The sequence below is a fragment of the Saimiri boliviensis genome, chromosome 3 (genome assembly GCF_048565385.1).
Source record: "Saimiri boliviensis isolate mSaiBol1 chromosome 3, mSaiBol1.pri, whole genome shotgun sequence".
Taxonomy (NCBI): domain Eukaryota; kingdom Metazoa; phylum Chordata; class Mammalia; order Primates; family Cebidae; genus Saimiri; species Saimiri boliviensis.
In genome coordinates, this window is record NC_133451.1 from 98,055,664 (window position 1) to 98,072,277 (window position 16,614).

General features: G+C 35.5%; 1 protein-coding gene and 1 pseudogene across 1 annotated transcript in view; one reads left to right on the plus strand and one right to left on the minus strand.

Annotated features, from left to right (window-relative positions):
• Nucleotides 1-16,087, plus strand: part of ARHGEF38 (Rho guanine nucleotide exchange factor 38) — a 131,869-nt gene extending 115,782 nt beyond the window's left edge. The window contains exons 11-14 of the mRNA XM_003929492.4: nucleotides 1,464-1,607; nucleotides 2,387-2,585; nucleotides 2,719-2,978; nucleotides 12,392-16,087. Coding sequence (XP_003929541.3) covers nucleotides 1,464-1,607; nucleotides 2,387-2,585; nucleotides 2,719-2,978; nucleotides 12,392-12,577 — 789 coding nt within the window. The 3' untranslated portion in view covers nucleotides 12,578-16,087. The remainder of the gene's footprint in view (nucleotides 1-1,463; nucleotides 1,608-2,386; nucleotides 2,586-2,718; nucleotides 2,979-12,391) is intronic.
• LOC101031678 (ATP-dependent RNA helicase DDX50 pseudogene) lies at nucleotides 13,657-14,967 on the minus strand (annotated as a pseudogene).
• Nucleotides 16,088-16,614: the final 527 nt, after the last annotated feature.

Here is a 16,614-nt window from a genome sequence, read left to right on the forward strand (position 1 = left end):
TGAATCCATTGGAAGCTAGAGATCAAGAAAGCTGTTGTGTATATTTTTTTCTTGGTTCCTTTTTTTGTTGTTGTTTGTTTGTTTTGAGACAGGGTCTCACTCTGTCACCCAGGCTGGAGTGCTGTGGTGTGATCATAGAGCTCACTGCAGCCTCAACTTCCTGGGTCCAGGCATGGTAGTAAATGCCTGTAGTTCAGCTAATCAGGAAGCAGAGGCCAGAAAATCACTTGAGCCCTGGAGTTCAAGATCAGCCTAGGCAACTGGTCACCACTAAATTTTTTCTTTTTTTTTTTTTTTGAGACAGAGTCTTACTGTGTCACTAGGCTGGAGAACAGTGGCACGATCTCGGCTCACTGCAACTTCTGTCTCCCTGGTTCAAGCAGTTCTCCTGCCTCAGCCCGCAGAGTAGCTGGGATCACAGGCACACATCACATCACTGGGCTATTTTTTTTAAAATTTTTAGTAGCAAGCCAGGTGCAGTGGCGTGAGCCTGTAATTCTAGCACTTTGGAAGGCCAAGGCAGGTGGATCACGAGGTCAGGAGATGGAGACCATCCTGCCCAACATGGTGAAATCCTGTCTCTACTTTATAAAAAAAAAAAATTAGCTGGGTGTGGTGGTGTGTGCCTGTAACCCCAGCTACTCGGGATGCTGAGTCAGGAGAATTGCTTGAAGCAGGGGTTGGAGGTTGCAGTGAGCCGAGATCATGCCACTGTATTCCAGCCTGGCGACAGAGTAAGATACTGTCTCAAAAAAAAAAAAAAAAAAAAAAAAAAATTTTAGTAGCAACCAGTTGCCTAGGCTGATCTTGAACTCCGGGACTCAAGTGATTTTCTGGCCTCAGCTTCCCGATTAGCTGAACTACAGGCATATACTACCATACCTGGCTACGATTTAAATTTTTTTTTAGAGACAGGATCTTGCTACATTGCTGGGCTGTTCTCTAGCTCTTGGACACAAACAATCCTCTGACCTCAGCCTCCCTTTTGGCTGTGATTAGAGGTGTGAGCCACCATGCCAGGCTTATGCAGTTTTTGAGGGGTGAGGATGTAAACTCCATTTCTTTATAGGAAGCAATGTTGAAGAATTTGTTTTAAAACCAGCACAGCCTCTTATTCAGTGCTCCCTCTTTTAGCTCCTTTCTCCTTGCTACCATCCTACCCACCACAAGGAAGGTACCTACTACCATGTCCTCCTGAGCTTTTCTTCCAAGACTTTATTGCTATTTTTTCTCTTCTGATCTTTTACTTAGACTTGAAACTTAAAATTATTTTTATCATGTTTGCCGGTGTTCTAGAGACAGTAAAGTAGACCATATTTATCTAGAATTTCTAAAGTTGCCCTAACTTTTCACAATGGAACTATCATATACCTACTCAACTGTTCATCACAACTCAATAAATTTAACACCTGATATGATTATCTAGTTGTCTGGAAACAATGCCATATTATTTCTACTTCTAGGTGCCACTGTTGATTTCAAGCATTTCTGAGATTCAGAATCGAGTACTAGAAGAGGTTCAAAATTTGAATTGTGTAAAAGACAACAGTGCCACCTTTATTGAGAGGAAACTCAGTTTTGAAAAGAAGAAGCCTGTGCAGATTCTGGTGAGTTTGGCAGCATTCATGAAAATGATGACTTTCACTTCCTTGCCTCGTCCAAGTCATAGTATCATATTATTTTCCATATCACTTACCTCATTCTAATATCCTGTAATTTACATATGTGTAGAATTTCTTGTACATTTCTATCCTCTATACCATAAGCTCCATAAGATCATGGATTTTTTTTCTGCTTTGTACGTGATGCATCCCTAAAGTGCCTAAAATGGTGCTTGTCACAATGTAGGAGACACTCAATAAATATTTGTTGAATAAGATTTTACAGAGATAAATCATATAGTCCAGCCCTTTCCTTTTCTACATAAGGCATATTAGGCTCCAGAGATAAGTGGCTTTCTCAAAGTCTCTTAGGGGCCAAGCTGGGGAGGAGGATAAGCCTCTTGATTCTTGTCTAATTTGCTGATAATATTTCACAGAAAAAGACATGTACATGTACAATTTACTTAATTGAATATTATTTATCAAGTGCTTAATATGCAAGGAGTTGTCTACAGAATCACAGAGTTAAAAATGGTTGTGCAACATCCAAGAGGGATTAGAACCTCTGCCTTCTTGTTCTTTCTTCTCTACAACACTGCCCTCCAGTGCTTACTAGAGAAATTTTTCACTAGTAATTAACAGTCTGCTCTGTGCCTGCACCTTGAAATAATCCTCCAAAAATATATGACTTCTACATTTAAAAAATCTCCAGAGAAAAAGTATTTACCAACTCCATGAGGATTTTATTATATATCTAAACCCAAACTTCTCCTTATTTCTCCCAGCCAGAAATGCCACGTCAAACTGACGTTCATCGCTCCAAACTTCTATCCACATACAGTGCAGAAGAACTCTATCAAGCTAAGCGCAAGTGCAATGCTACACAAGAATATGACATCAATCTTCTGGAAGGAGAGTTGGTGGCTGTGATAGAACAGAGAGATCCACTGGGGAGTACAAGCAGGTGGCTTGTGGACACAGGAAGTAAGTTTTTCCCCAGATTACCACCCTTCTTTAAACTGAGATTTTCTGAGAGATCACTATGTTTCTCTGAGCACATGTGTGAGAATAGTATACCTATGACCTTGGTTCTTCTTTCTTTTTATTTCCTATCCAGATGTGAAAGGATATGTTTATTCCTCCTTCCTAAAACCCTACAATCCAGCAAAAATGCATAGAATGGATGCCGAGAACAGGTTCTGTGATGATGATTTTGAAAACATCAGTCTCTTTGTGTCTTCACGGCCAGCTAGTGACAGTGCCACAGGCACCCCAGAAAGCAGCATTAGTGATAGCAGCTCATCTCTTAGTGGCACATGTGGAAAGTTTGAAATAAATGGTACTGATGTTGACAGTTTTCAAGAAGTAGATGAACAGGTAAAAATTTGAAAGTTCATGTAAAAATAAGTGGCTGTTCAAATCATGAAAGAGACTTTCTACCCTACTCTATATTACTGTAACACTTGGTGGAAAAGTGTCAGCTTTGACATCAAGAAGACCTGGCTCTATTAGCACATACTTTCAGTGGATCTTTTTGCAAAAAATGTAATTCCCTGAGCCTGTTTCCTTAAATGAAGCAAAGGATTAGAGATAATATGTATGTAAAATAGCCAGCACAAAGTAGACACACAATAAATAGGAGCTGTCACTATTACTACCCTGCTGTTAAATACTTAGAGCAAAGTGTCTTTTTATACTTCCCCATCAAAGAAAAGTAATGCAATACTGAACAGATTGCTGCCATCAATAGCATGTGGGAAATTGTCCATGATTCCTCTAAGAGCAATATCTTCATTGAGCTATCTAGTAATTGGTCCTTTTTAATCTCATGTATAATGCCACACACTATATACTGAAACTTTTTTTTTTTTTTGAGACAGAGTCGCCCAGGCTGGAGTATAGTGGTGCATTCTTGGCTCACTGCAACCTCTGCTTCCTGGGTTCAAGCAATTCTCCTGTCTCAGCCTCCCGAGTAGCTGGACTACAGGTGCATGTCACTATGCCTGGCTAATTTTCATATTTTCAGTAGAGATGGGGTTTTACCATATTGGTCAGCTGGTCTATACTGAAAGTTTTAGGAGCTATATTTCCCTCATTGCACTAATGCAAAGGCTACTGGTACAATCTTTTGCAAAATGGTAAGTTAATTATAGCAGCATTTGTTTTTGCTATATCAGAAAGTTTCAGTATATTTAACTGTTCATTCCCCAGTGGTGACTATCTAATTAATACCTTTATTTATTTAACTTGCTTTTTCTTTAGTGTTGTATTAATAATTTATTTAAATACATTTTTATAGAAGCCATATAGATATATAGATATAGATATAGATATAGATATAGATATAGATATAGATATAGAGAGAAGTTAAAATAGGAGAAAAGCATACATAAATTAAAAGTAAGTTGGTTTTGGTGGCTCATGCCTGTAATCCCAGCATTTTGTGAGGCTGAGGTGGGAGGATCGCTTGAACTCAGTTTGAGACCAGCCTGGAAAACATTAGCAAGACTTCATCTCTACTAAAAATCAAAAAATTAGCCAAGAGTGGTTGCCCACTTCTGTAGTCCCAGCCACTAGAGAGGCTGAGGTGGGAGGATCATGCAAGCCTGGGAGGTCGAGGCTGCAGGCTGCAGTGAGCTGTGATCATGTCACTCCACTCCAGCCTGGGCAACAGAGAGAGAGAGATCCTGTCTTATAATAATAATAATAATAATAATAATAATAATAATAATAAAGTAAAGGTTTTTAGTCCCTTCTCCCCTTGTCCTACTCTTCAGAGGCAATGCTTGGGTATATCCTTTGTATATTCTGTGCATGTACAAACACATTTATACCAGTAGGAAACATATCATATATGGTACATAATTTTCCATTTAACAATATATCTTAGACACAATGAAACCTAAGTAGCTGTCTTATTCCTTTAAAAGTTCTGCACAGTATTTACTTTCATGGATATATTATAATTTATATAACTATCAACCTAATAATAGATATGTAGAATGTTTTGGGTTTTTAAAAATTTTCAAACAGCATTTCAAGGAAGGGCTTTATTTATCTATTTTTGTGCATTTATATGGGCATATAAGTGTAAAACAAATTCCTAAAGTATTAGAGGGTCAAAGGTGTATACATGTAAAGCCTTTATAGACATTGCCATACTGCCCTTCAAAAATGTGGTATCTATTCAGTTTCTTTCATTAATAGTTATTGGTTGCTGTCCAATTCATGACTGGTTTTTTTGGTTTGGTGGGGTTTTGTTTGTTTTTTCAAAAGCAGCTTATCAAGCAAGACCTTATTTTCATATCATAAAATTCAACCATTCATATCATAAAATTCAACCATGTACAATTCATGAACTTTTAGTAGATTTACAAAGTTGTGCAACCATCACTTTAATCCCATTTTAAAACATTTCTTTCACTCCAAAAAATCCTTTGCACCCATTTGTAGTCACTCCTCTTTCCCATCCTTAACCCCACTTTCTGTCTCCATAGATTTGCCTTTTCTGTATCTTTTGTATAAGCAAAATTGTACACTATGTGGGGTTTTACAGCTGTTTTTTTCACTTAGCAAAATTTCTTGAGAGTCTTCCATGTTGTAGTATGTGTGTGCATTTTGTTGCTTTTTATTATCTAGTAATACTCCATTCTGTGAATATATTTTGTTAATGCACCCACCAGTTGATGGGCATTTGGGTAACTTCTAGTTTGGGGCTAGTATGAATTATGCTGCTATGAATACTTGTATGCAAGTGTTTGCGTGGATTTAATTTCTCTTGAGTAGACACCCAGAAGTGTAATTTGTTATTGGTTTTATAAATTCATCTTTAACTTTTTAAGAAACAGCTAAACTGTTATCCAAAGTGGCTGCACCATTTTAGTTTCCTATCAGCAAAGTATGAGGGTTGTGGGTTGCAGTTTCTTCACATCCTTGTCAATACTAGTTATTATTTGTCTTTTTAATTATAGCCATCTTAGTGGCTATGAGGTAGTATCTCTTTCGGGTTTTAATTTGCATTTCCCTAATGATTAATGGTACCGAACATTTTTCATGCACTCATTTGCCATTCTTTTATTACCTTTCGTGAATGTCTATTCAAATATTTGCCTATTTTAAAAAATCTGGGTCATTTTCCTTCTTATTTTCCCATTGTGAGAATTATTTATAAACTTGAGTGCAAGTTTTTTTTAATCAAATTTTTAATTTGCAAACATTTTCTCCTAAACTGACTCTTGTGTGGACATTACTATGTGTTCTTATTGCCCTTCTGCCTTGAAGTTTCAAAACACGATTTCTCTATTACTTGTTCACTGTGTTGTTTATTAAGTTTCTAGAAGTCATATTATAATGCTGACTAATGAATTTATATCAGTGAAATCTATGTACCTGATTAAATGTCCTGTCAGACTTTGCCTTGTCTCAATAACCTAGATGAACAGAAATCTGAAAGCCAAATTTGTCAAGACACTCTAAACCTGGCGTGGTGTTGAGTTCTAGTTCTTACTCGGCTCTACAGGGACTTCAGACTAAGCCCCACACATGGGCTCTTTCTGCCTGGTCTTTGTAGCATGAGATTGCATTTAGTTCCTACTAGCTGGTACTTCAAAGCAATTTTCTCCAAGCAATCCTATCAATATATATCATGTGAATTAGGTCCATTAGAGATTTCCATTACCAAAAGAGGAAAAAATGAGATAATATTTTTTGCTCAAAACAAAAAATATATTAATGGCATGTCTTCATGAAGTGTTATTTGCTTTATTTTTCCTCTGGGTTTGGAACCAATTCAAAATAGGCATAGAATCAGGAATAGAAATATAAGTATATATAAGTATTATTACTAATAAAACTGGATTGAAGATGCATCTTGGATCTGTAGCACATGGAATCCCTAAAGTACTTTCCCTTAGAACAGAAACTACCCAACTCAGATTGAAGGTGAACCCTATGCATGAACAAAATTTGTCCCAATAAACTTACTACAAGATGAGGAAGAGGATATATCTGTTGAAAACTCCAGTACAAGGGAGAAAAGATAAAAAGCCTGCATAGAAATATTTTCCTTAATGTCTTAATGCAAGCCAATAGACACACAGGCCAGTGGCTTCCAGACTCCTCCTGTAACACATAATGCATAATATTTCATTGAAAACAGAGAGAAAGGATTATATCATGTTCCTAATCCTTGCCAGAGGGCTGTTTCTATTCTGTTGGCTTTTAGAAATTATGGGGAGAAGAAAATGATTAAATTCTGTATTTGTGTGTAATAGTATGAGTCAATACATTATAGAGATCCCTGTAATGTGACCAAAAGTGGAAGAGTATTATATCTTCTTTACCAACAGTGAGAATACAGTAAATATTGTGATATCTCACATCTGTGGTATTTTACAAAGCAATTTTCCGTGTGGCTATTTAGACTTTTGTTCTCGATTTTATTATCAGAAACATCGGCTAAAACCTGTACTAGCTTAATTGGACGCCACTTTCAGTTATCATTTATTTCCCTCTCCCTTCCTATTGTGGCAGCACTTTTTTGGATTTCCTCCAGATTCCTATAGCATGTTGCCAAGGGGTGTTGGGTGTTAGAGGATGTAGTCTGGTTTTACTGATGGTTCTAGTGGACCCTGGCAAAAAGAACAGGTGGCCTCTACCTCATACTCGGGGTATCTTAGGGGCCCTGAATACCATTCATATGTAGGCAATTTCAAACTAATTTAGATTCTAGTGGCTTCATGAATTTTATACTAGAGCTGAATTTTTAACCTGGACGCCAAGACCTGAAGTGGTCTATTAATCATTTTGGGGAGATTTCATGAATCTCCTCAAATATGTTGGAAATATTGTGCTTATTTGCATATGTACACATCTATAAAATAAATTTATCTTTTTAAACAGACTTTTAAAAGAAAATTTTATCTAAAATGTTGGAAATCACTGCTGTAGAGGTTCACCTTGCTTATCTATTTTCCACCTCAAGTAAGAAGACAGATTGTTGTAAAAAAGGTCCCCCAAATTATGATCTGGAGCCTTTGTAGAATAATGGGTACGAGCTAATGGATATTCACAACCTGGCAGTACTGATTTACAGCAAGGATCTTAATTTTTAAATTCTTCACTCTGTTTTTTGCTATATCAAAGAATAAAAAGCATTCACGTAAATATGCCTTCCCATTCTAATGCATTCTTTCCTTTCATCCATCAAACGATAATGGCATGCTCTGCATTAGCGTTCCATGCTGCATAACAAATTACTACAAACTTGGTGGCTTAAAACAATACAAACATATTTTTCAGAGGCTGTTGTCAGAAGTCCAAGCACATCCTAGCTGGGTGCCCTGCTTAAGATCTCAGGTAGCTGGAATCTAGGTGTTTGCTGGTTGTATTGCTTCTGAAACTGGGAGTTCTCTTCCCAGTTCATGGTCATTGGCAGAATTAAGTTTCTTGTTCCAGTTGGACTAAGGACTCCTTTTCCTTGTTAACAATTAGCCAGAGACCACTTTCAACAACCTGAGGCTGCTCTCAGATCCTTGCCATACGGCTTTCACTATAGGCAGTTTACAACATGGCTGTTTGCTTCTTTAAAGTCAGTAGGTAAGCATTTTTCTGGCTTCGAATCTCTCTTCAGAGAAGGGTTGAGTCCTCTTTAAAGGTCTCATCTGAGCAAGTCAGGCCCATCTAGGATAATCCCTCTTTTGACTAACCCAGAGTCAATTTCTTAGTGACTTTAACAGGCACCTCTGCAGAATCTCCTTACCTTTGCTATGTAGCATAGCCTAATCACAGGAGTAATAGCACATCATATTAAGAAGTTCCAGTCACAATCAAGGGGAGGAGATTATGTAGAGCATGTAAACAGCGGGTGGGAATCTTGGGGTCCATCCTAGAATTCTGCCTTCCAGGGTATCTAAGATGCCTTGTCTGGCAAGCAGAATCTTTTCCTTGGCACTTCTGAAAAAGGACTAGGTTTAATAATGGCCAAAACCTAGTTTTGGGGGGCAGTTCAATGTCTGAGAATCAGTGCTATTTTCTTTTTCCACATAAGTAATATCAAAAATATAATTTTTGACTTCTAAAAAAATAGTCATTTTGCTACCAATCCCATGTTCATAGTCTGGCCCTTCATCTTTACGTTTTCCAGCTACCTATGATGATGATGATGCTACACATCTACTGTATCATTGTCTAGAAGTGCTTCAAAAAGTTGGCTTATTAACATGAAGAGATTTTCAAAAATAGTATGAGGTGAAAAACAGGTTGCAAAGTTATGCATACTATAAGTCCATTACCACTTCAGGTAGGTAGGTAAAAAACAAAAATGGAAGGAAGAAAGCAAGAGAGGAAGATGGGAGGAACGTAAAGAAGATACTAATAGCAGTTGGGTGGGTTTTTGTTTCATTTGTTTGGCAAAATTTCTTCTACATCAAAATGGCTTGTGCAATTAAAACATATAATTGGTAAATGAAGAACATGAAAGCTTGCTCTTGAAGGGTGAGAGAGAATAATGAGCATTTTTAATGCAATACAACTATTTTCATTTCCAGAGATATATATGATATAACACCATAAATGCTGATTTTGTAGCCTTTTAGTTTTAGAAAGGAAGATTAACACATATTATGACTTTTGTTGCTGTTAATTGGAGAACTGGGATAAAAATAAAATGATATTCAGTGAAGAGAGATAATGTGGCTCACTAAGGAAGGAAAAATTAAATACACACATATAGAATAAGGGAATACTGAACTGGTAATGTTAACACAGGGAAAGATCTGGTGGTTATAAGCAGTGGGTAATAATTAGGTATGAGTCAATAATACAGTGTTATAAAAAAAATAGTAAACGTGGTAGAAAACATTGTAATTAAGGTGCCTGGACCAAAACATGTTAATATTTAAGGTTAGAAAGATACAGGCTAAAACAATTAAAACACTGAAGATAATGAGAAATCTTTCAGCTCTTAAATGCATGACAGGTTAAAAATTCGTAACTTGTAGTCTAACATTAAGGAGACTAAAAATACTAAAGAAGAGACTTAAAAAAGAGACTGAAAATAGACTGCTGGCTCTTTAAAAGCAGCTTACTTCTGTTTTGAGTATATAATGTACACCTCCAGTTAACATAAATTATATAAAAACTAAAAAGTGCTTATCTCAAATAAATTTTGGGTCATGATTATCTAAAGTATTGAAAGTATATAATTTTGTACTTTAAATTTACAATTTCATGAGGATATATATTTAATGTTTAGAATATAAACTATAATTTCATACCAAACAGATCTAGATGGAAGAGTTTATATTTTGCTTGAGGGAATTCTGATAAGGTGAAAGATTACCACAAATATTTAGGAATGGTCTATTAGTAGGCAATCCAACCTGCTAAAAAATCTATAGCTGCATTATTTATAAAAATTATAAAAGATGATTACCAACCACGAATGCTGGCTCTTATGTTTCAGATGTATGATAGTATATTACATTCCTGAATACTTTTGCAAACCAAATCCTCCATTCTGCTCCTGTGAATCTATTCAGTGTTTTCACTTTTTAAACAACAAAACAACAGCATCTGCAATATACTAGAGACTCCAGTCCCTCTCTGCAAGAATGCACACTCTGTACACACTTGCTAGAACAAGTATTTGGTCTGTAAAGAATTATGAGAAATGGACAAAGCACAAAATTCGGAGTTAGAAAATACTGGCCATAGCAGCACCAATTAACATAATTAAAAATATGTTTCTTCTCTAAGACACAACTCACAGCGTTGTTGAGGACAAAGCACATTTAACATACAACTGCCATGATCTCTATAAAAGCTGTTTATTATTGCTACCACTCCACTGCTAAAGAATTTATAGTACTTTTAATTTTCTTCTTTACTTTAAAAAATTATGTAATAATTTGACCATGTTCATCAATCTCTTGTATGTATCTTATATGATACAAGATGATCTCTTGTATGATATCCATACCATTCAATAAATACTTGAATGTTCCTACTAAATGTTAGGTCAAATTAATAAATACTTGAATTCCTACTTTGTACCATAAAGTGGTCAATGAAGAAAAGTTTAAATATGTGTCTTAGTCCATTTGGGCTGCTGTAACAAAATGTCATAAACTAGTTGGTTTATAAACAACAGAAATTTATTTCTCACAGTTGTGGAGGCTGGAAATCCAAGATCAAGGCATCAGTTTATACAGTGTTTGCTGAGGGACAACTTTCTGGTTCATAGATGGCACCTTCTTGTTGGGCCCTCACATGGTGGAAGGGGTGAAGAGTCTCTTTTGGGCTTCTTTAAAGAAAAACTAATCCCATTCATGAAGTTAAAGGCCAATCACCTCCCCAAAGCCGCCCCCTCCAACCCCTTTATAGCATTACCTTGTGGATTAGGCTTTCAGTACATAAACTTTGGGGGAAAACAAACATCCAGACCACAGCAATGTGGTTCTTTCCTTGGGGAGCAGCTCATATTAGTTGATAAATTAATATACCAATCAATAGAATCAACATTTCACCGAAAGTTAAATAACAGTTTAATATTTAAATAACAACTTCAGCTACAGCTATAGTCTCCTCTCCACGCTGTCCACTCTCTTTTCCTGCTTAATGAAGTAATGAAGTCACCTTATTTCTCTTGATTTCCTTTATCTATTGAACTTCAAGTTTGAGAGTTAATCTGCTTGTCTTTTCCTATATATTGTTTCATGTATTTGTCTCTGTATCTTCAAATATGACATATTCATCCCTTGTCAGCTTTGTCATTTATGAAAGATAATTTCTTTCAAAATCTAGCTCACCATTAGCTGATGTATCATCTATGTGTACAGTTCTTGCTGTTTAGGTGTGTTTTGTTCATTGGCATTTTCTTTTCTTAGCTGATTTATAAGTTCTCCAATAAAATAATACCTAGCACTTAGTAGGTACTTCCAAATTTTTCATTAAATAAATGAATGGGAATAAATGTTGCTAGCCAATTGCCTTATTTTATGCCATAACTGTTTTTTTAAATTATCAATCTTATGATTTTATTGGAATAACTAAACTCTTATTTTGGAGCTTCTTATGCATTTAATGATTATGAAGTGTTCTTTTGAGGTCAGAGAAAAATTCTTTTGACTGAAGTATTTTATTATTCTAGGCCACAAAATAATTTTTAAAATTATAAATACATTGTAAATGAAAAAGGAAAAATGTACCAAAGAAAGAATAATAATATTAGACTTGTACATTTAATTTTATGTTCTTTTAAAGGCTATTTTATCATAAGTGTTTCCCATGTTATTAGTCTCAGAAAGCACTGTTTTTAATAATTACAAATTTCCTTAGTATGAAGGTCTGGGATTTAATTATTTTCCTCTTGCCTAACTTCTAGTGTTATTCCTACTACTCTCCCACTTTTCACCATTTGTATGGGTATTGAAGCAACACTGTTATGCAAAAATTTCTGCCAATGTTTCTGTAGAAGAGATTCTTCAAGCTATTTTGATTCACAAGAAATATTTTAACATTATTACAAATCTTTTAATAGAAGCTGCCAAGTTGCTTTCAAGCATGGACAATTTAGAGTCCTCCTAACAGAATAGTAAGAACATCTATTTCACTCCATTCTCACCTGGGTCATATTTTAGCCAAATACATCCAATAGAATGAATTGGACAATGTGACTTTGGAAAAACAAGAAAACTTTAGCATCGGTTCTAAAAGCTTGGAAACCCTTTTGATGTTTGTTTTAATATTCATGTTCCAATTCTAATAATGTCATTTGTTTCTTTGTCTAGATTTTCTATGCAGTTCATGCTTTTCAAGCACGGAGTGACCAGGAACTCAGCCTTCAGGAATACCAGAGAGTTCATATACTTAGGTTTTGTGACCTAAGTGGCAATAAAGAGTGGTGGTTAGCTGAAGCTCAGGGGCAGAAAGGATACGTGCCAGCTAACTACCTTGGAAAGATGACTTATGCTTAAGAAAATAAGCCTCTGATTTTTATTTTCTGGCAAGCTGTTAACTGACTACCTCATAAAACTGATATTACAAAACTTTGGACCAGAAAGCAAGAAACCTCCAAACTACAGAAGCTGATACTGTACTGGGTTTTCAGGAATTCTGTATTTCTTATTGCATGAATGTATTATAAAGAACACATGTTGAAAGAAATACTAAGCCAGCAGAAATAGCAAAGCAAATGGCCCAAACTTGGACTATCAACTACTTCAAAGTGAAGATCTTTTGAAAGGGTAATTATATTCTTTTATCCTCAAGAAAGGTTGGATCCAAAGATTTTTCAATTTCCTTTTTTTAAAACTATATGATGTATTTTGCCTCAAATGTTTTTTTCATATTGCTCTTGCAAATGCACGTTTATATACATACATACATACAAACCATATATATTACATAGTCTATACACATGTGGATAATATGAATTATGTACCTATATATAAACCAGAGTATACACTAAATATACAAAATAGGAATATGTTGCCAATAGAAGTCTTTGATAATGTTTTGTTAATGTTTTATGTTTTGAACCAAAAGAAAACTGAATAGCTTGATATTAACATGTAATATTACTGAATGCATACTATATGCCAGATATTGTTCTAAGTGCTTTATATGTAGTAACTTGTTTTAATATTGAAAACATTATGAAGAAACCATGGTCCAAAAAGGTGAAGTATGCTGTATCATATTGCTAGTAATACCCATATCATATTGCTAGTAAGTGGTGGGCTTGGACTTAAACCGAGGTGTGTAAACCAAAAATAAAATTCTGAGGCCCCCCAACCATCTGAATAGACTTCCTCCTCAGCCAGAACTCTTTTCTTTTTTTTTTAAGAGACAATAGTTTTTTTTATTCAAAGGTATAACTGGATAAGTAGATTTGTTTACAACCATTCTTGTGAAATACCTTTTAAGAGAATATGACCAACTTCTCTGCAAATAGCAGACACATACCTCAACTATGATAACCTAATTTTTGGTGGATAATGTACATGATAGGCAGAAATAGGCAACCTCACACTGGTAGATTACTATCAAATACTTAGTCAAAACTCTGTTTGTGGCCCCCACTTCTTGATTGATTTCTATGCCCACTTCATATTCTACCATCTTGTCAACTTCCTGAGTGACTCTTTTGTTGCCTCTACCTGACCGGCCACCAGATCGACCACCTGACCACCTGACTGGCCCAAGTGGCCACTTGACCAGCCACTCCTCTGTCTGGAATTGGATGTTTCCATCATAATATTCTTCAATTTCAAATAATTTGGCTGGCACTGCGAGTATCGAGTTGGAATCATGCCACTCTGCCTGTAACCTTTCTGACTCAGTTGTAGCAACATCAAAGCAAACACCTGTATATCCTTTCAGAAGGCACATTCTGGTAATCAGAGACACTGCATTACTACTCAGCTTTCTGTTAAGTTCTTTCTAAGCACAGCTGACATTCTGTATTTCCTCTAGGCTTTCCAGAGTCATAGTCACAAACTCCTTATCAGAGGTGATCAAAGATTGTGGTTCAAAGCTTGATGCACCAGAAATGTGGGCTAAAGCTGCAGCCAATGCCTCCACTGCCCCTTTCTCTTCTATAAGCATCTGAGCTGATGGTCAGAAAAATCGACAGCAGCATAAGAAACAGAAGCCAGAAACCTGATGGCATCCCAGCTTTTAGATTTAACTAAAGTCGCTGTAGAAGAAACACCTACATGTTTAAAAGTAATTCCTACTTTTTGTTCCACGTATCTTAGTTGACCTCTTTCTCTGTTGATAAAAACACATACAAATCTCTGTCCATCCAGCTCTACCTGTGCATCCAGAGCAACGGATATAGCACTCAACATCCTGAGGAGGAGAACTTTGAATCACTAAGTCAACTTCAGGAATGTCCAAACCATGAGCAGCTACATTGGTTGCCACCAAAACTTTAAAATTATCTTCTCTGAAGCCTTTTAGTGTAATTTCTCTTTGTGACTGTGCAGCTTCCCCATGTAAACACTGGACATCCTGTTTTGCATGTGGATTAATGGACATTTCTGTTACATTCTTCTTGATCTCACAGCAAATAACAGTCCTTCCTTCAGATCCACTGTAGACTTGAAGGACATCTCATTATCATCTATGTTTTATAAAGGAAGAAACTGAGGCCGTCACATGGAAGAATTGGGATTTAAAACCAGGTCTTTTGATTTTAAGGCTTTTTCTTTTAGTGTTTTCCCATTTCTTTTCCTTAAGTCACTAAAATCTACAGTTTAGTTTTACAAAAGGTATGATGTACAAAACAGAAAAATGATAGTGACCACATATCTACTAATGGGATTGAAATGTACAATCCTAAAAGCTTACTTTCATTCATTGAGCCATTAAGTATTGAGAGCTACAGTGGGAAAATAATGCTGTTCAAGACAAACAAGATCCCTCCCTTCATACCACTTAAATTCTAGTGAAGAAAACATCTGCGCATAGCAAACTAAATAAAATAATCATAAAATAATAAATACTATTTATAAAAAACTGGCTACTTTCATTAGTGCTCGAAGATTCTTGTAGCTCACTTTATGATATGAAAAAAACAAGGTCTAAAAGCTCCTTGAGACAATTTAAACTCTAATACCAAATATACCTCTATAAAATACCAACCTAAGCTAAATACTGTACTAATGGGTACTTACACATAGGTACACATCCTAAGTATATATATGCACATATTATCTATAGTAAGAGCCATGCTCAGTGAAAGATAAATTACCTCCTAAACTAGTTAAAGTCCTCTCTGAGGTATAATAGAAATTAAAATAATTGCTTCTCTTCTCGACTCTATCTAGCACGTATTTTCTGTGACAGGATAAATGTTTTCAAATGTCAATGTGTGAAGTGTAATAAACATTACTGCTTTCATTTTTTGTAGGTACGGAGGTTATATTAACTGTTATAGTTGCTGAGTTGAGTTTTTATGTCAGGTCATTTTGTTTAATCCAAACTGGCTCTGAACTATAAACAATTATGAATAAATATTTTTTGGTTTCTTTGACCCCAAAGGGAAATGGGGGTTTATGTTAAATTGATATATTATCAAAAGAAATCTGTTTCTCAAAGCAAAATTCTCTGTAGGATTGAGATAATTCATTATTTACACATGGGGTAAACAGACATTTACTGCCTATTGAGATAATGAATTCTAATTTATTACAAATAATTTAGCACCATTATTTAACAGAGTTGTTTAAAATAATAATCTTTCCTTAAAAAAAAAAAAGACCAAGCTTAATTTTAAAAGCTTTGTCTTTACAGAGATCATCCATCAATACACTTTAGAATAATGATGTTAGAAAAACCTAGGGAAGATGGTTTGAAATTAAGAGATTTGTAGAGTGACGACTTAATGGCACACATCAAGGCTGATGAACAGGCTGTTCATAGTCTTGTGAATGTGGGAATTTGTTGGATGTCCAGTTTTTTTTTTTTTTTTTTTTTTTGCTGTAAATAAGAAATTGTTTCTCTGATGCAGAGGGCTTCCTATCTTCTCTCAGAATATATATGTACAACAATTGCTGGTTAATTTGTTAGCTTGCAAGTAAGACAATGCAGACCCTCCACATTTTCTGACTTAACCCATTTATGCCTAGTGTTCCATTACTGCAATGCTTAGCTTGTGGGTATTATTATACCCTACTGCTCAAGATCATCGCCAAGGTCTGATTTTTCACCAAAAAAAATTGCAACCTATGCCATAAATGGGTTACCAATGTACAAAATCTCAAGAATTAATCATTATATAGGAGCTTATTGTATACAAAGTTAACTAAAATTAGGTAAAATGCCATAACATTTTGAGCACTAAGACAGCCTTTTCTTTTATAGTATAGGAAGAAGCCATCAGTGTGTGAACAAGTCACACATTTTCATCCACAAAGACTCTTGGGAAATGGTATTTTTCTTCAAAAAATTATCAGGAATGTGCATAACTGGGATTAATCAAAATTCTTATTTATTAGGTATTATG